Here is a 17,787-nt window from a genome sequence, read left to right as displayed (position 1 = left end):
GCGCGCACACACGCAGACACACGAGAGACACACGCACACACACGAGCGCGCACCCACGCACCCACACACACGCACACAAATGAGCGCGCACCCACACACACGCACACACACGAGCGCGCACCCACGCACCCGCACACACGCACACGCGCATACACACACGCATACGCGCACGCACGAGAGCTGCGGTTCTAGTCGTTAATGTTATCCGTCGATCGTAGCGTAGTGAGCGTACGGTCGTGACGTGTACGTCGTGGTGATCAGCGCACAGGTGCAAGGATGACATCCCAGGTAGGAATTATGCTATAACACTGCCGTGACGTGCCTGGCTGCTACGCCCGAATCAAATGTTGGCCGTATTCAAGCGAGATTGCGTCGTGTGTTGTCGCTACGGAGCGATGAATTATGAATGGACGAGTGATTGAGAGAGGGACGGTGGTATACGTTGTCCAGTTGACTGATCGTCGTGTGGTCAGCGCGTATCGGCATGGTTCGGCAATTAACGAGCGTTTGCATGGTATATTGATCATTCGACATTAGGTCTGGATCAATTACACATACAGTAATATAATGTCTTTCAACAAGTGCATTGCTAGGTGAATAGGTGTACGTTTGCGTGCGTACTTGTGAGTGTGCGTGTGTCTTCTGACAGGTGAGTGTGCGTATACGTCCATACAGGTTACTCTGGTAGAGTAAATACGCCATGTGACAAGCGTCTGACTTCTAAATACGTAAGTATAGCTGGCATATTGTTGACTTGCGGCAGCGCAAGTGTTGCTATGAAGACATCGCCCTTGCATTCGGTGAAAATCATTATGTTGCGCATGATATATAGGAATTTCGGACCCGACTGTGTGTCTTGCTTTGTTGCAATGCCAATTTCGCTATCTAGTTCAACCGTTAACTGAGAAAATTGCCAGAAAGAATTTGTGTTATTTAATCACCCCCGCATCGGCGACTTGCACTTTCGTTCTACGTTATACTAAACGATTATCAGGGTGAAAAACTTGATAATTGGAGGCACTGGTCCAGCAGGACCAGTGGCCTCTGAGGAAGCACTGGTCCTGCGTTCAGTAGGCACTGGTTCCAGATTTCTGTCATAGCAAAGTGACCATGACTCGGACATGTGGGGACGTGTTTTATAGAGGCGGGGACGGTGCACCAATTGGTGATGTGCCATCTCCAAGGTAAGCTCTAACACATATTTTTTACACGGTTTTGCGATTCACTGATGACGAGTAAATCGGAACATAGTCCGCAAGTCTATTTCAAAAGATCAGCGTCTCTGAAGACCGGCATTATTCTTATTATCATCAAAATTATCATATTTTATTACGCGATCGCTGATTCAGTGATTGGTCGAGGATGCCAGTATTATTCGAATTAGCAGAGGTTTAACAGCATGACCTAGAAAATTTAACACAACAAACATGGAGAGTTTGTGTACTTCGCCTGGACTTAGGCTTCGAGATTTGACGATTTATGTCTATATTTGATTAAATTTACCCATTCATTTCATTAGAATAATGTAGAAGGTTAGTAGAAATAAAAAGAATAAATTTTTTATTTCCTGTGCGGCAGCCTAAAAATTACTTTTTTTAGCGGGAGCTATTTTAGGCTTACTTTTTCGAGCATGATTTTGTTAAAATTTTCATAATTTTGATGCACTCACTGACTCTAATATATATCATCAGCATTCAGCACTCTGCCCAGTATTAACCCCAACCAGGCTGTGTGACTATCGTCAATATACTAACCCTAGCAATACGCGTTTCTTGGAGCTACACCAGTATGAGACTATCAGTGTTAAGAAATCGTCAACAAATTACATTCGATCACATTTTTTTATTCTCATTTCACTCGACCAAGAACCAATCACATTCTTATTCAATTTCATTCACACAGACAGATATCACTACACAGTACAACATAGTCAGGTAACATGACAAAGACAGGCAATCAAGAATTATAATCATGTAATGATGGTATGGTATTTTCAAGTTTCTTTTTTTTTACTTCATTTCCTTCATCTTTCAACTTTTCTTTTTACATCGAACTGAGCAAGTTCAGAACTTCAGAGCGTGTTTAGTTACTTTGAGTATGTAAAAAACTTGTATTGAATCTCTAGAATGCCGCGAGCTTCTGGGCAAGGTTTTACTTTCGTTTTCTCCTCCCCAGTCCAGGGTAGCCCCATGCATAGATCAATGCTGCCGCACATCTGCAAAGTTACAAGTGCCTGAGAACTCTAGAAGTATCTTCTAGAATATTGCTTCTAGATATCTAACTGAATAAAAATAGTCCACTTTCTACGTTAAGAAAAGTGACGAATTAAGCTTTGATTACGTGCGTGTCAGGTGTCACTGGTCGTGCCCTCACTCCCCACGATAACCCCTGCGATATAAAAACTTATTGTTATGTGGGCATAAAAACTCTGGGCTGCCGGCGATGTAGCAATCGATTTCTTAGACTGTCGCGAGTTTTTATACATGTTGGCGAATCATGCGTTGATGCGTTGATGTGCGGCGATTGTCTAGTCGCCCGCCGGACCAGCTGACACGAGCAAGCAGTTCGCCCGCGTCAATTTTCTAATCGCCACTGGCGACTGGGCGACGCTAGTTTCTCACGCTGATTATACTATAGCCGATGTATTTGCTCGCCACCAGCCGGCGACGTGGAAAGGCATTATTAGTGGGCGAGAATGTGTTATGCAGCATTTCTAAATTATATATAATACAGGTGTACCGTAGTATTTGGACGCCTCCGAGGCATGGCTCTTTTGGTTTGCTCTTGATTTTTTTCTTTTTGTTGAATCTTGTTTTGCAGGGCCGTAGGAAATAGTAGCCATGCTCTTTGTTTTCTTTTTGTTTTCGCCTGTGTAACCTAACGGCACATAACAAGTCTACTAATTTACTACATATTGCAAACTGTTTCAATCAAATGTTTTCCATCAGTGACGAGAAGTCTGCCATGTTTGTTTATTGCGACCGTTTCGAAGGCAAGATGCGCAGATGACTACTGCGCTGTGTGCGCCCTTGCAAAACAAGAGGCGCCTGCGCGCATGCGCACTTAGGAGCGTGCAGTTTCGGCGAGCGTCCAAATACTATGGGTACACCGGCATCGGTTTATTCCATTTCGCCATTTTCCCACTTCGCCATTTGTCATTTCGCATTTAAAAAGTCCCACTTCGCCATTTGCCATTTCGCATTTCCCGTTTCGCCATTTCCCACTTCGCCATTTTTCCTTTCGCCATTTCCCACTTTCGCCCAGTTTCCTCCATTTCGCCAGTTTCCCGTTTCGCCAGTTTCCTATTCCGCCATTTCGTCCTATCCCCCGACCACCCCTTGTTCGAGGTTAGGTTAAAAGTAGGCCTCTGTAATGAATAAATTATAACGAATCTTTAGATATGGAGTCAACTATTTATTTGAAGAACAAGAAGGCGAAATCGTACATATCAAAACATATGGATCATGTACAGGCACCCTAACCCTAACCCTAACCCTAGCCCTAACCCTAACCCTAACCCTAGAAATGACTCTTTTTTAAGAATGGAAGGATCAATTTCGTGCAGGGGGTGGAAGCAACATAAAATATTGGCGAAATGGGAAACTGGCGAAAATGGCGAAATGGGAAACTGGCGAAATGAGAAATGGCGGAAATGGAAATGGCGAAATGGGAAGACACACCGGCATCACGGGCGTTAGTTGTAAATGAATTCGTGACGCAACCTGTCTCATGCAGCTGTTGGCGTATCGATCCTGACTCTTCATACACTAGTAGTCGCCGGGACTCCGTTTATCTACGGGCAGAAAAAGAGCGACACGTATATATTACACGTGGCAGCGTTTGCTACGTCTACCCCTGCCCCGTATTCCGCTTGCTCCAAACACAATTGCCAGTGGCTGTGACAGTTCGCGTCCCTAATTACGTCGCATGGGTTGTATAATACGGCTTCTGATTTCGCGTGGAACCGCCTGAGTATGCCTGTACGCGTGTGTGCCTGACGTTTTAATTTGCATCCGAATTTGATGACATTAATTTGCACTGATTCGATGATTTAATATGTAACTGCGTAATAGCTCACGGCTTTGCGAAGCAATTATATGTGGGAGTCGTTGCCGCAGACTCGTACTAAGTTGAAGGAGGTGGGGCTTTTATGTTCTGGCGCGGGACTAGACCACATTAATTATCTAAGAACCGGGAAATACCGAAAAAAATCCGTTGATTTTGGAACAATCAGTCAACCGGACGCGGGAGAGCCGAAATCGCGCCGGAACTGGAAAAATTTTTCACCTGGAAACTGAGAATGCACCTCCGGTCTCCGGTTCCCGTCCTCATAGTTCGTGACTGCACAGAGAGAACTCTGTCTGTCACTTCATCATCACACCGCTACCGGGGGGGGGGGAGGAGGAAGCTCGCTGTAGCGGCGGTGTCAGAGATCGCACGAATGAATTGCTGTGGTAGAGCCGTGTGTGATGCATGGCGTCACTGCACGAGTCACGCAGACGAACACAGGCGCCAGCATGCAGAAAGGTGGAGATCGGCGTCGCGCGGAGTGTTGTCTGGCTTCTGCAGCCGCAGCAGCGGCCACCGCAGCGTTTCAATCTCTCCTCGTAGACTGACGCGAGAGGTCCGTGCGGCTGAGTGCATTACGCTGCCAGTCTGCTCTCTCCCCTGCCGTCTCTGAGCGAATTCAGTCAATCTGCCATCAGCTGCCTAGCCGCGTCACAGGCACTTGAAGCGTTTCAATAAAATATAATGCTAACTAAATACGAAATCTATTTACTACAAAATTCTTAGTGTTTCTCTAGTCTCTTTCACCTATTATTGCCGACAGTTTCCTGTAAATTTCGTCCAAATCCTACGTGCAACCATATACGCTGCCGGCGCCATTGCTCTCGCGGCTCCACTGTTGCACGCTTACACTAATATAATATATATATATATGGCGCCGGCAGCGTATATGGTTGCACGTAGGATTTGGACGGAATTTACAGGAAACTGTCGGCAATATAGGTGAAAGATATGTAGAGAAACACTAAGAATTTGGTAGTAAATAGATTTCGTATTTAGTTAGCATTATATTTTATTGAAATGCTTCAAGTGCCTGTGAGCCGCGTGTTTTGTAAATAGTCTGGTGCGTGGACAGGTTGCTGCTGGCGGGCAGCAGCTGTTGTATGTATATGCGTTGTCGCTCTCTGCATTATATATTTATACATCTATATAGTTCCTCGTCTATGCGATCAGTGGCGCGCACCAGGGGAATTGATTATATTGAGTGTTTCTCTCGCCTCTGTATATACACGTGGGCACAGAAAGGTTTATAGAATGGGAAGAGAGCAGTCCTGCGAGGTTTATTATTCAGGGTCAGAATTATAATTCTTATAGCCGTATTTTTAGATGTTTGTATATATATATATATATATATATAATATATATATATATGTGTACAGTATATATATATATACAGAGCATGAAATTCAGATAGCGATCAGACCTGTCCATCGAGATGCTCACCTCTGGCTCACTAACGAGAAGAACTCCCGCAATGGTGTTCTTTACAGACAAGTGTCGGTTCTATGAAGGTGTGCGCCGTTACAGGTTTCACTGTATATAAATCGAATGTAAACATTTGCTTGTAATTTCTGTATATCAACCAATAGTAGGTCATCAATTATTGTACGCGCGCGCATTCGGTGATGTTATTGTGAAGGCCTTTATTGCTCTTGTTATATCAATCTATACATTAGATCGGTTGAACCACAAATGCATGTGGGAAAACGTGTATGGCCAAGATACGTTGAAGGAAAGATGCTCAGAGAGACTTGCTGCTGTATGATAATAAATAAATAAGCACTTGTTTGCCAACCACTCGGGTAAATGAAGTGAAAGTAATGTACCTGGCATTGTATATGTATACAGTAAGCAGTCCAGCCAGACCACAGTACGTATGTGTGGGCAAGAACCATTACGGTGTGATGGGGTTTAAATGTGTTCCTTAAAAATGCATGTTACATGCGCAATATTATGTCTAAAATGATATTACACTGCCAAGGCTTCATAATTTATTGAATCATTTTCAGCTTGTACATGTAACCGATATCGGTGAAGGTGACCTCAGTATTATAAAAAATATGCGGGTCTCCGCATGGTTAATAGCAGGTTATTAACTACCCCGTAGTGAGGGTAAGCACATATATATTTGATTGTACTAATCAAATTGTTCTCAATTACTTTCTCTGCAGGAGGAGCTTGAAAAAATGATGACATCACGGTTGGTTGAGACAGTCTCAATCAACTACGATGATTTCAGCGAGAGCTTTCTCACCTGCGGAACTTGCATGTGCACCTACGACTCACAGGAGCACATACCCAAGCTCCTCCCCTGTTCTCACACCGTGTGCAGGTAGGTCACTCATAGAATCAGGAGTGTATAACATAGAGTCTATATTATACACTCCTGATGGGATCACATGCCCAAACTTCTCCCCTGCTGCCCTTTCACCAGTGTGAATACTCTGACCTGTGCACAAGTAAGTCAGAAGATTCATCCGTAGTGCCGTGATTTGTTAGTTGTTACCCAATTGGTTTTGCTATTAGAGGGTTATGTCTGAAATGCGCAAGTTGTGGAGACCGTCCGCATGCATGTGCTTATACATAAGTGTGTGTCAGCCGGGCACCTGTTGTGTGGGTGGTTTGTGACAGCGGCACTTGCGCTTTACAGGCTGTGTTTGGAGCGGATCGTTGAAGCACAAACACGTGACACGGCTTCCATCCGGTGCCCAATCTGTCGTGACGTCATACAGATTCCACGCGGCGGCGTCGCCACCTTTCCACCGAGCTTTCTGGTGTGTATTGTGAAGGGACTCATTTGACATGTCATGCACCTCTCGTTATAGTCAGATCCACCGAATTACAGTGACTAGAAGTTCGACACGGCAAACGGAAATGCTGAATGGTTCGCGGATGAGAATTGCACGAATTTTTCAAACGACTCGGCGTGTCTTTGCTCGACTCGTGGTAATGTCTGCCGGCGCCTCCCTCGACAATTGTTCTGCCACACATTTCCTTTTGTGTCACCGGTGGGCATGAATGAGCTACTATTTGCTCCCGCTGAAAAACCAAGGAAAATTGAGAGGTTTTCGTGTCGTAATACCTATAGATCCGCGTACGCATACGGTTCTCAATGTTGAACCTTGTCATATGATTGTATACTGTGGCAATGCTATAGTAGTTCCTAGTAGCTTAGTAGTAGCTACATAGTGTAAATTTTAATTGGAAAGTTAATGGCTGCATAATAGATAATTATGATAAATCGGGGGGGGGGGGTCTGATTAGGCTGCAAGTCACACATTACTGCGCTGTGAAACGTGCATTTTAGATGCTGTACAAGCAGATATGCGCACCTGCCTGTGTGCGTGTGCGTGCATCTGTGGGGTTCGTCTGCCTGTGAGCGTGCTTGCATGTGTTGTTTGTCTTCGTCAATGTCAATATTCATACGTTGTATCAGGAGTGTATCAATATACACTCCTGATTGATATTGATACATATTGATAGGTCTGTATTGATACACTCCTGGTTGTATTATACGGTATTAAACTTATAGCATTTATCGCACAGTAAGTGTGGTTAAAAAGCCTTCGATGAGGCCATTCTCAGAATAGTAGAGGGATCGCCAAACGGAAAGGGAGAGTAGATACGTAATTTGAGCTGTGCATCCTATCACTAGGAGTTCCATTCACCAGCACTAAAACTTTCTACTAGTCATTGTATGCATCTGAAACCACTTGGCACATGGTTGTGGTTGAAATTCCCCTGACACACGATTTAGCACTTGATAATAAAACATTTCTCTTCTGATTAGATTCATTCAAAGCTGAAAGTAATATAAATAAATTATTCTCAAATGAAGTGCTTTTTCAGTGAAATGGTCAGAATCGTCATGCCAGAGTTTACGTGCATCCTAAAATCTTTTAAATACACCTAGATACTTTTAAATACATCTAGTAATGCCTCGTGAAGATAGCTGTGTGAGGAGTCGGTTGATGTTGCATCTGTAGTGAGTCTCCCAACAGCTTCTCTCTGCCATCGTTCCCTCAGGTGAACCAGCTAATGGATCTCATGGCGCGGCAGAGACGCGACATCATCCCCAAGTGTTCTATACATTCCTCGCAGGAGCTGCTCTTCTGTGAGACGTGCGACATCGTGTTCTGCACAGTCTGCACAGGTTCGTTTTCCAACGGCTGTTCCGTGTCTCAGTTTCTTACTCCACTTTACCACAACTCAGGTTACGTACATTTGTCCATATCCAATTCGTAAAATATTAGCACTTTACTCGTTATAACGAAAATTCACTCTTAAGAATTAAAAGTGAGTGGAGTTTTTTTATGCCATAACTCCCTTTCCTGTGTTACATCACGAAATCATTAATTAATCAATATATGTTGATTTGACATTGTTCACCTGCACTATGAACACATACATAACGTACGTGAGTCAAAATAAATTTTCAGTGATCTGGTGATACATGTTCTGTATTCCCAACTAGGTGGCACGCACTGTGGTGGAAATCATGAGCATACTGTGATACCTTTTTCAATTGCAATCAAGCGAATGTCAGAGATTCTGCTACATAAGGCTAACAGGTAAATATCTAGGTTCACGCTTTCACTTTGTAAGATGCCAACAATTGCAGTAACAGTTATCGATAGCTGATCCGGTATTATGAGCTCTTGCATATATGCCAAAGGTAACAAGGAGACAAATGTCATTCGGTGAAAGGCTAGATTTCTGCGTAAACATGTGTATTCATGAGGGGGATTGTGAACTTTTCGGTCACACATTGTTTGCTATAGAATTGTAAAAAGAAAGAAAGGTTACCTAAGTACAGACGTTCCATACGATTATATTCTGCCAGACTTGCTCACTGGTATTGATTTTTAGTTCTTACAGCTAGTGTTTCTGATTGATGGTTGTTGACATTACATTCACCATTTACGCGTGGAAATAAAATCGTTATTAATTTGCTCTATCTGCAGGTGCTTAGTGAATTTAACGAGAGCCCAGGATAATGTAACTGAAGAAATGCGAAAGCTTGATGCCAACGTTGATCGTACATTCGAGCTTGTCAACAGGTTTGTGGTGGCCTTGATACGGGAGAAATGAAACATTCTTACTCACTACTAGTCGTAGTAAGCGTTTAATGGTATGGTTTGATTATAGGCATGAATGAGTATGGTCGCTATAGTGATAGGGTCAAATATGCGATAAAATAGATCTGTGAAAGAATAATTGAGTAGAATGGATATGGTGGCATGCTAGAGTAGCTATATAGTGAAGGGGTAGGCAATAGGATAGGATGGCCATGGTGGCACGAGAGAATAGCTATAGTGAAGGGGTAGGCAATAGGATAGGATGGCCATGGTGGCACGAGAGAATAGCTATAGTGAAGGGGTAGGCAACAGGATAGGATGAGCATGGTGGAATAAGAGGATAGTGTTAGTAAATTTTATGGCCTCCTGGCTTAGTCATACTTCTAATCTCTGATGACCTGCTAACATCTAAACCCCGTAACCTCCTAACCTCCTAACATATGACCTGCTAACCCCCTGACCTCCTAACTTCTGACCTCCTAACCCATGCCCTCCTAACCCCCTGAACCACTATCCTATGACATTCTAACCTCTGACCTTCTAACCCCTAACCTACGACCCTTGACCTCTGACCATGCAGCGTGTGCATGAACCGTGCGCTGCGCGTTGTTGCAGGTCGTTTCAGGACCTCATCGGGCTGCTGGAGAGGCGGCGGCACGAGGTACTGCAGCATCTGCAGTCTGTGCGCGACGAGAAGCGCAAGGTGCTACGCGAGCAGCTCGACATCATCCAGGGCGAGAAGGACCAGGTGGAGAGAGACTGCGGCGGCCTTCACTACCAGGTCAGCACAGGCGGTTGGGTTGGCCATCGTACTCAGAAATAATTATTTTTAACGCGGTAGAAATAATTCGAGCGTGGTTAAGTTATGGCCCTTTTACCCAATCAGAGGCCTTGTTACATATAATAATCACTACCAGGTCAGTGCGTGCGGCGCGAGGGAGTCCTCGTACAGGCGTTGCCGAGTCGTTTGCATTGTCGAGGTCGAAGCGCGTCCAAATCTGCGTTGTCAGAGATGGAATGTCTGGTGCAATTGCGAGCATGCAACGTAATGATTTCGTGTTGTCTGTCAGGTTTTAAGTGTGACCACTGTACGTGGGCAGAGTTAAAGTGGGTCTAATGTTACGTTGAGAAAATAGAATCGTAACAGTGTCCCACTGTTAAGTTGGAATTGCCTAACCTAATGATTTCATGCCGACAGTGTGAAATCACACTGGCAAGTTTGACGCGCGTTACGTAGTGATTCTCTCATCACCAAGGTCGACGCGCGTTACGTAGTAATGCTCTCTTGTCATGGGTGACGCGCGTAACGTAGTGATGCTCTCTTGTCATGGGTGACACGCGTAACGTAGTGATTCTCTCGTCATCACCAGGTGGATGCGCGTAATGTAGTGATACTCTCTTGTCATGGGTGACGCGCGTTACGTAATGATTCTCTCATCGCCAAGGTCGACGCGCGTAACGTAGTGATGCTCTCTTGTCATGGGTGGCACGCGTTACGTAGTGATTCTCTCATCACCAAGGTCGACGCGCATAATGTAGTAATGCTCTCTTGTCATGGGTGACGCGTGTTACGTAGTGATTCTCTCATCGCCAAGGTCGACGCGTGTAATGTAGTAATGCTCTTGTCATGGGTGACACGTGTTACGTAGTGATTCTTTTGTCACCAATGGTCGACGCGCGTAACGTAGTGATTATCTCTTGTCATGGGTGAAGCTCTCTTGTCATTGGTGACGCGCGTAACGTAGTGATTCTCTCTCGTCGTCACCAGGTGGAGGTGCGCAACATCACGAAGAAGATCAGCGACCTGAACGAGAAGCTGGACGCGACGACGACGCTCATCGAGCCGCGCGAGAACGCGTTCGTGCGCTACGAGCACAAGCACAACGCCGCGATCGCCAACGTCGAGCACGCGCTGCGCGACTTTGGCCGCGTGCGCGTCTCGAAGACGTTCCCGGCGCTGTGCACGGCGCGATACGACGCGCTCGCCGTCACGCACCTCGAGTGGCTCGTGCGCGTCGGCGCCGTCGACTACCACGGCGACGTGCAGACGGAGGGCGGCGACCCGCTGTTTGTCGACATGCGCAACGAGACGGGCGACCGCGTCGAGGCGCGCGTCCGCGACAGCAACGACGGCTCGTACACGGTGCGTAGCGCGGCTGCTGGCGGTGAGGGTAGGGTGGAGATTCGTGAGAAATGCAGCAATATTATGGTGGAGGTATGCTAAAATATATTGCAGTGGTGGCGGCGAGGGTAGGAGAGAGGTACGTTCGGGGGCAGCTAGTGTTTTCTACCCAGGGCATCTACCCCCTCGCACCCAGCTGTTTCTACCCAGGGCATCTACCCCCTCGCACCCAGCTGTTTCTACCCAGGGCATCTACCTTACCCCCTCGCACCCAGCTGTTTCTACCCAGGGCATCTACCCCCTCGCACCCAGCTGTTTCTACCCAGGGCATCTACCCCCTCGCACCCAGCTGTGGCCTCTTAAAAATCCCCATTCAAATTAATTATCATCTTAATCTAACTAGTCGTGTTACATTATATTGCCCTCCCTTGGTCCAGTACATCAGCTACCCTTCCTACAAATCCACTCCTCTGTAAGCATCTAGTAAGGTCACTTCATACTAAGGTCACTTCATACTACGTCACTCATTAACACTAGTAAGTCTAACTACCATGGTCACATTATTCTGCCTAAATCGCCCCCACAGGCATGCAATTTTGCTACTTTCTACCCGTGCGTGATCTCTCATTTACCATTGCGATGCGTCCACAGGTGCGCTACACGCCGCACCTGGAGGGAACCTACAAGCTGTTCATCAGTATCTTCGATCGGCCGATCCGCGGCAGTCCGTTCAAGATCGACGTCACCGAGACGAACAACCCGGTGCTGCAGTGCGGCGACCGCGGCTCGGGCGAGCACAGCTTCATCCAGCCCGTCGGCATCGCCGTCCATCAGACGGGCAACATCTACGTCACCGACACAGGCAACAGTCGCATTAAGGTACGCCCCCTCTTCGGAAATATGGTCCGCATCTACGTGCGTGTGTGCGCAGTTACGGGTGAGCACTCATGCACGCACGCGTACACGTACTGGAGCAGTCACGTCATGCATCTGTAATTCCTGTGTATGGATACATACATTGGTGAGTGCACGCACGCACGCACGCACGCACGCACGCACTAGCCCATGCATGCACACACACATGCGGGGACAGTTGCATCAAGCTACATCCATCACGTCTTTGTCTTGTGAGTGCATCCATACATCCGTACGTAGGGACGCACATTCATGGCATTTTATTGCCTTATTAGCAGATACTAGTGTGTCTAAACTATTACATTCTATGCACCTTTTACAATGTTTTCTTTTTCTTCCACGATCGTGAACTGCTATTGCCCCGATTCATCATCATTTCAAGCATTTAAAGTTTTCCGAAGTTGATGGCCGTGTAAATTTCTCTTTGGTGAATAGAAACGCGCCGATCCCTTGTCATCATCGCGGTAAGGTCAACATCTCAGTTCCCACTGTTTTTCTCTTCTGCAGGTGCTCACAGACGAGCTACACTTTCTGAAGCACATCGCGTCGGAGGGCCTTAGAAGTCAGAGCGCGACTGGCATCGCGATTACTCCCTCTCAGAATCTTGTCGTCGTCAACTGGCGAACGAAGCAGGTCACGGAAATTACACCGGACGGCAAGCAGGTGTGTCTGTCTGTCTGTCACACTGTCGAAGCTGTCGGCAGTCACGACGTGCAGGGAGCATTTTTTACTCTGGTATTTCTATAAGCGAGTCAGGGACTTTCACTATCCTGCGAGGAGAGAAACACTAGGTGAAGCAGAGCCGAGTTTTCGATCTCTACGACTGTTGTCGTCAGCCTACTCAAGAATTTTGCAGAGAGTAAAGTAGAACATTAGTAGTAGAACATGCACTTACTCCACACGTTAATTGAGGGTACCTTTTTTATTTAATTTACCACCTGAGTGTACTTTATGAATTCATTAATATTATAAACACTTTTAATTACTCTTTAATTAATTAATTGAGCATAAGTTTTGAAAGTTAGTTAATGAAGAGCTAGTACATTTCGTTAATCAATCAGTCGAGCGTGCGCATTTCGTTGGTTAATTAAGTAAATCGTCTGCATCTTCGTCTGCGCGCAGAGGCTGCAGTTCACGTGTGCGGACTTCATCGAGCCGGTCTGTGTCGCCGTGAACTCCCGCGGCGAGGTCGTCGTCGGCGACTCCGGCGCGCACAAAGTGTTCATCTTCGACGCGACGGGGAAGCTGCTGCGACGCATCGGCTCGACGAAGGGCGAGGACCCGGGTCAGTTCAGCCTCATCGCCGCCCTCGCGATCGGCGCCAACGACGACGTCGTCGTCGCCGACTCCCGCCTGCAGATTTTCGGCCGGTCCGGAAAGTTCAACCGGGAGATCTACCCCGAGGGCAAGGGCAAGGGTCAGTACGGGGGCATCGTCGTGGACAGGGACCAGCGCGTGCTCGTGACACGGTCGGAGCGTGGCCGCAACTTCGTGCAGCTGTTCACGTACAGCGGCAAGCCGCTGTTCCAGATCGACAGTCTCGACGCGAAGCTGAAGAGGCCAGCGGGCTTGGCTGTCACGCACGACCACCATGTGGTCATCGTCGACCTAGGCAATGACTGTGTAAAGAAATACCGCTACAAGTAGCGCATCTACTAGAGAGGCCGTCCCGTGCGGGTGGCAACTGCTAGGACGTCTGCTATTATTTTTGAATAAAAATTATCAATACGTTATCATAGGAGTGCTGTTCCTATTCATCATAGGCTATTGCAAATGTAAACGTTTTTTGGTGACCATCCAATATGTAATTTCCTTGGGATCAAATTCAAAATGTCTCCGAGGTTATAATTGAGGAAAATGTTTGGGCTGGCGTGTGGTCATATTTTTGGTTTGTATCAAAGATATCACTAATTAGCCAGTGTGTTAATTACTAACAGACACTTATCCAGGTTTTAGATTTTGTTAACAATATTATTCTTCTGTAGTGGGTGGATAAATTGTAATGTTTAATATTAATTACAAAAATTAAACAGTTACGCTTGTTCAACTTTTAACTTCAACTTGAAACGCGAGTCATGTTACTCGAATTATATCACTCAACGTACAGTCAACATCTAAGTATTTGTAGCCATATAATAAAGACCACAATAATAGTTCTTGCTAAATCAGAGTTCAGCCAAATCCTAATAGTATTATGTAGGTAGGCTAGTTAATTATGACACAAGGTTTTGATGCTGTGACACGGGTGACAAAACTTTACACATTTTTTATCATCATTTAAGTATTTCTTAGTCTACATCTGTCTGTACTCCGTGCTGGTATTATGTTTGTTGAATTTGTATCAAAGTGCTTGTCTTTTGGAGCCCAGTTAGCATGTGTAAGTTTCCTGTATAGTAGGCGTTTACTATATTTAAACACGGCTTGCATAACATTGTATCAAAACATTTACTCACATAGTTCTACAGTCTACTTTATGTTTTAGCAATCTTAATGGTATCTCAGGAATTGAGTAGGAAAATGCGTGGCTGTGCCATACTCCATGTAGAGATTTGTGTAGAATTGTGACTATGAATCAATATGATCGTTTCGTGAACCCCGGTTTATCTGATACATTGCCCTTTAACGCTGTAATGGTGCGAGAACGAGGGTTTCCGCTATATGTCTAGTCACTGTAGCTGGTTGAAGTGGTGCCTTTTGAACAACGGGCAAAAATGTGAGAACTTCTCATAGCAATCCATTTTAATTACATAATTTCGATTGTGCGGTATACTTGGCAAGATAGATTGGTATGCTAATGTTGCTATGATATACAGTTTTGTTTATCTGTCAACCATATTAAAACGGCACGAATTCTATCTTACCATCAATACTGTTGTGTATGCTTTATAATCCAAAAAACAATACACTGCGTATCTGTAACCCGTAAGGTGTGTTTGGAAAATAGGTAGCAATGGGGAGCAGGTTTGGTGACATGTGATTATAGGCTATTGGTGACTCTGATCAAATTGAATCAATTTCCAAATTCTTCACAGTGTTCTGTTTCTCATGAATAAAGAGATGTTATCGACACAAATGACGAGTCATCCATAATTGCAAGTTTCTTTCCCTCAACGATAACCAGGTTTTATGTCAAAAGTCAGAACCTAATGTCGATACGAGCTGGATGCACATAGTTAAGTGGCAACACAGTCCGCAACTACTGTGGAATGTTATGCAGCAATCACATCTGTTATTTTGCTTCCCTTCGTGTTTTGTGCTGTACATACGAATGTACCTAACCATCTATTAAGTTATCGTCACATAGTTTCTTACATACATGAGAACATGTAATTTATTATCAATAAAACCATTCATTTATGCCATGTCTTTTTTGTGATTGATACTTTAAAAACTGTTACACAAATGGTAAAACGTATGGAATAGGGGAATTGAATAAAACTTCCTACACGCTTTTTACGTGCATAACTTGCACACTCCAAAAAGATTGGTATGCCCGAAGGAGATGTGCATGACAAAATCCGATCTGAAAATTTCAGTTCGACCGCAGGCAACACCACGCCACGCCACTTCTCCTATGCCAATGTACATGAGGAATGGCACTCGTGTCGCTTGTCGCCGTAACCAGCCAAGACATGTTTTCGGCCGATCTTACGCGCTGCAAATGGACGGGAGAATGCCCGAGAGATCTGCATGGTAAAATCTGATCTCGACATTTTATTTCGGCTGCAGCATGATAGCATCCCGCCGCAGTTCTTCCTCTATTCTAAAGTACAAGGACAATGGCCCTCAGGTTGCTGGCCACAGTTGCCAGCCAGGAAAACGTTTTTGGCCGATCTTACACACTTAAAATGAACAAGGGTATGGCAGATAGAGATGTGCATTGCATCACCCGACCTAAAAATTCCACTGGTCGCAGCATCCCGCCACCTCTTGCCCTATATATATATATACATATGCTAATGTAGAGTGGTAATGGTGCTCGGGTTGCTTGTAGCCTCGGCCACCAATACAATGCGTTTCGGCCGATTATATGCACTTAACAAGTGTCGCAGTGCGACAGGGCTCATCTGGTGTCTGGTGTTCTGCTGATAAATTCATTTGTGCATAGCAAGACGTCTTATACATAAGTCTTCTTTATTCTTGTTTGACTTTCGTAGCCAATTGGAACAAATATATCAGCTACACTTTCGCACCCACCTAATCTCTATGCATTACAGACGCATATGCATTGCAGGTTGGCAGGCAACAATTATGATTAGAAGCGTGCCAGCCATGGGCTGCCCCGTGTTTTTGCCTACCTACACGAGCATTCACTGATTCAGCCTTCAGGGTGCTATAGACAGACTGCTTTAGAAAATAATATGATTTAAGGAGTGTAAACCTTAACAAACATTTGCCTTTGCAATTAAACTGCAACTGTAGCCTCACATTCACACAGGTATGGGCTCTAATAATAGCAAAAACAGTTCAGTCCTTTGTTAACAGTCAACAAATCAATGTTTAACCCTCCTCTTGAGGGTCAAAAGGTTATCCGACACTTACTCTTTGCATATCAGCGGAAAGTACATTTCATGGTCCTTTCAATACAGCCATAAAAAATGGTAGGTCACCGCTGAAACAAAAAGAAGTTTTTCAATCGCTCCGTCAGACCATGTCCTCAGAAAATGTCTAAAATCTGCCCTGCTGCGCCCATTGACCTTTGACCTGTGACTCCAATTTCGGCACAGTGATGGCTTTTCCTACCATGATGCTATACACCGACTATCACGAGCCTAGGTCGAGCCGTTTAGATTTGTGGCGCAATTCTACATTTCCTGCCTATACCTTAAGTTAAGGAGGGAATGTTCCCCCTTCTTTTACACCTCTTGACCTTTGACCCCAGCTTCGACATCCCCACTCGTTTTCGGATTACCCCCCCCCCCCACGTCCCGAATATCGTGACCGTACGTCGAGCGGTTAAGATTTGTGCTCAACTGTTGACCGGCGCACGGACGGCACGGAAGGACGGACAATCATGCGATTCTACAAGCTGCACCTGACTACGTCAGATGAGCTAAAAAGAGATGTGTATGCTCAAAGGAGATGTGCATGGCAAAATCCGATTACAATATTTCACTTTGGCTGCAGCATCCCGCCATAAGGTGTATGGAAGGTGTGACGACTATCACATACTAATATTACATATTTGTCTCAAATAAGTACACCAGGTCTATCTGGTACTCCAACATATTGAATACATGCACTTGCAAAACCTATGCACGTTTAATACATAAGAACAGCGATGTGGCAGCCGGAGCAAGGATCAGGAGCAACATTAGAGCGCTGTCAAGCCCATCTCAGAATATTGCCATAGAATATGTAGCAGACGACAATTCTGTCCGATGGGTTCTGATGGGCCTGTAGGTGAATATTTACCATGGTTGGTAATGAGTTAGAGCACATGTTGTCTTTTGGGATAAAAGAAAACCACATGAACCATGGATTATAGTTAATCTTTGCCTTTTAGCTTTGCTTACCTGCATTCTACACTTTTTAATTTTGTATAATAGTAATCATTGCATAAAATGTATAATGGAACTATATTAAAACCACTAACACATTATA

General features: G+C 45.2%; 1 protein-coding gene across 8 annotated transcripts in view; it reads left to right on the top strand.

Annotated features, from left to right (window-relative positions):
* LOC106821444 (tripartite motif-containing protein 2-like) overlaps positions 1 to 15,545 on the top strand; it is a 42,520-nt gene extending 26,975 nt beyond the window's left edge. For 6 of the 8 annotated variants that reach the window (XM_014826254.1, XM_014826247.1, XM_014826249.1 and 3 more), the window contains 10 exons: positions 6,240 to 6,400; positions 6,719 to 6,842; positions 8,095 to 8,221; positions 8,543 to 8,639; positions 9,033 to 9,128; positions 9,762 to 9,927; positions 10,915 to 11,289; positions 11,920 to 12,147; positions 12,691 to 12,846; positions 13,306 to 15,545. In XM_014826254.1, the coding sequence (XP_014681740.1) occupies positions 6,255 to 6,400; positions 6,719 to 6,842; positions 8,095 to 8,221; positions 8,543 to 8,639; positions 9,033 to 9,128; positions 9,762 to 9,927; positions 10,915 to 11,289; positions 11,920 to 12,147; positions 12,691 to 12,846; positions 13,306 to 13,830 (2,040 nt within the window). In that variant the 5' untranslated portion in view covers positions 6,240 to 6,254 and the 3' untranslated portion in view covers positions 13,831 to 15,545. Of the gene's footprint in view, positions 1 to 246; positions 289 to 5,513; positions 5,580 to 6,239; positions 6,401 to 6,718; positions 6,843 to 8,094; positions 8,222 to 8,542; positions 8,640 to 9,032; positions 9,129 to 9,761; positions 9,928 to 10,914; positions 11,290 to 11,919; positions 12,148 to 12,690; positions 12,847 to 13,305 lie in introns of those variants that run through there. The other 2 variants (XM_014826252.1, XM_014826253.1) reach the window with 2 other exon arrangements.
* Positions 15,546 to 17,787: the final 2,242 nt, after the last annotated feature.

The sequence above is a fragment of the Priapulus caudatus genome, unplaced genomic scaffold, assembly GCF_000485595.1.
Source record: "Priapulus caudatus unplaced genomic scaffold, Priapulus_caudatus-5.0.1 Scaffold73, whole genome shotgun sequence".
In the NCBI taxonomy this organism is placed as follows: domain Eukaryota; kingdom Metazoa; phylum Priapulida; class Priapulimorpha; order Priapulimorphida; family Priapulidae; genus Priapulus; species Priapulus caudatus.
This window is presented reverse-complemented; position numbering and strand designations above follow the sequence as displayed.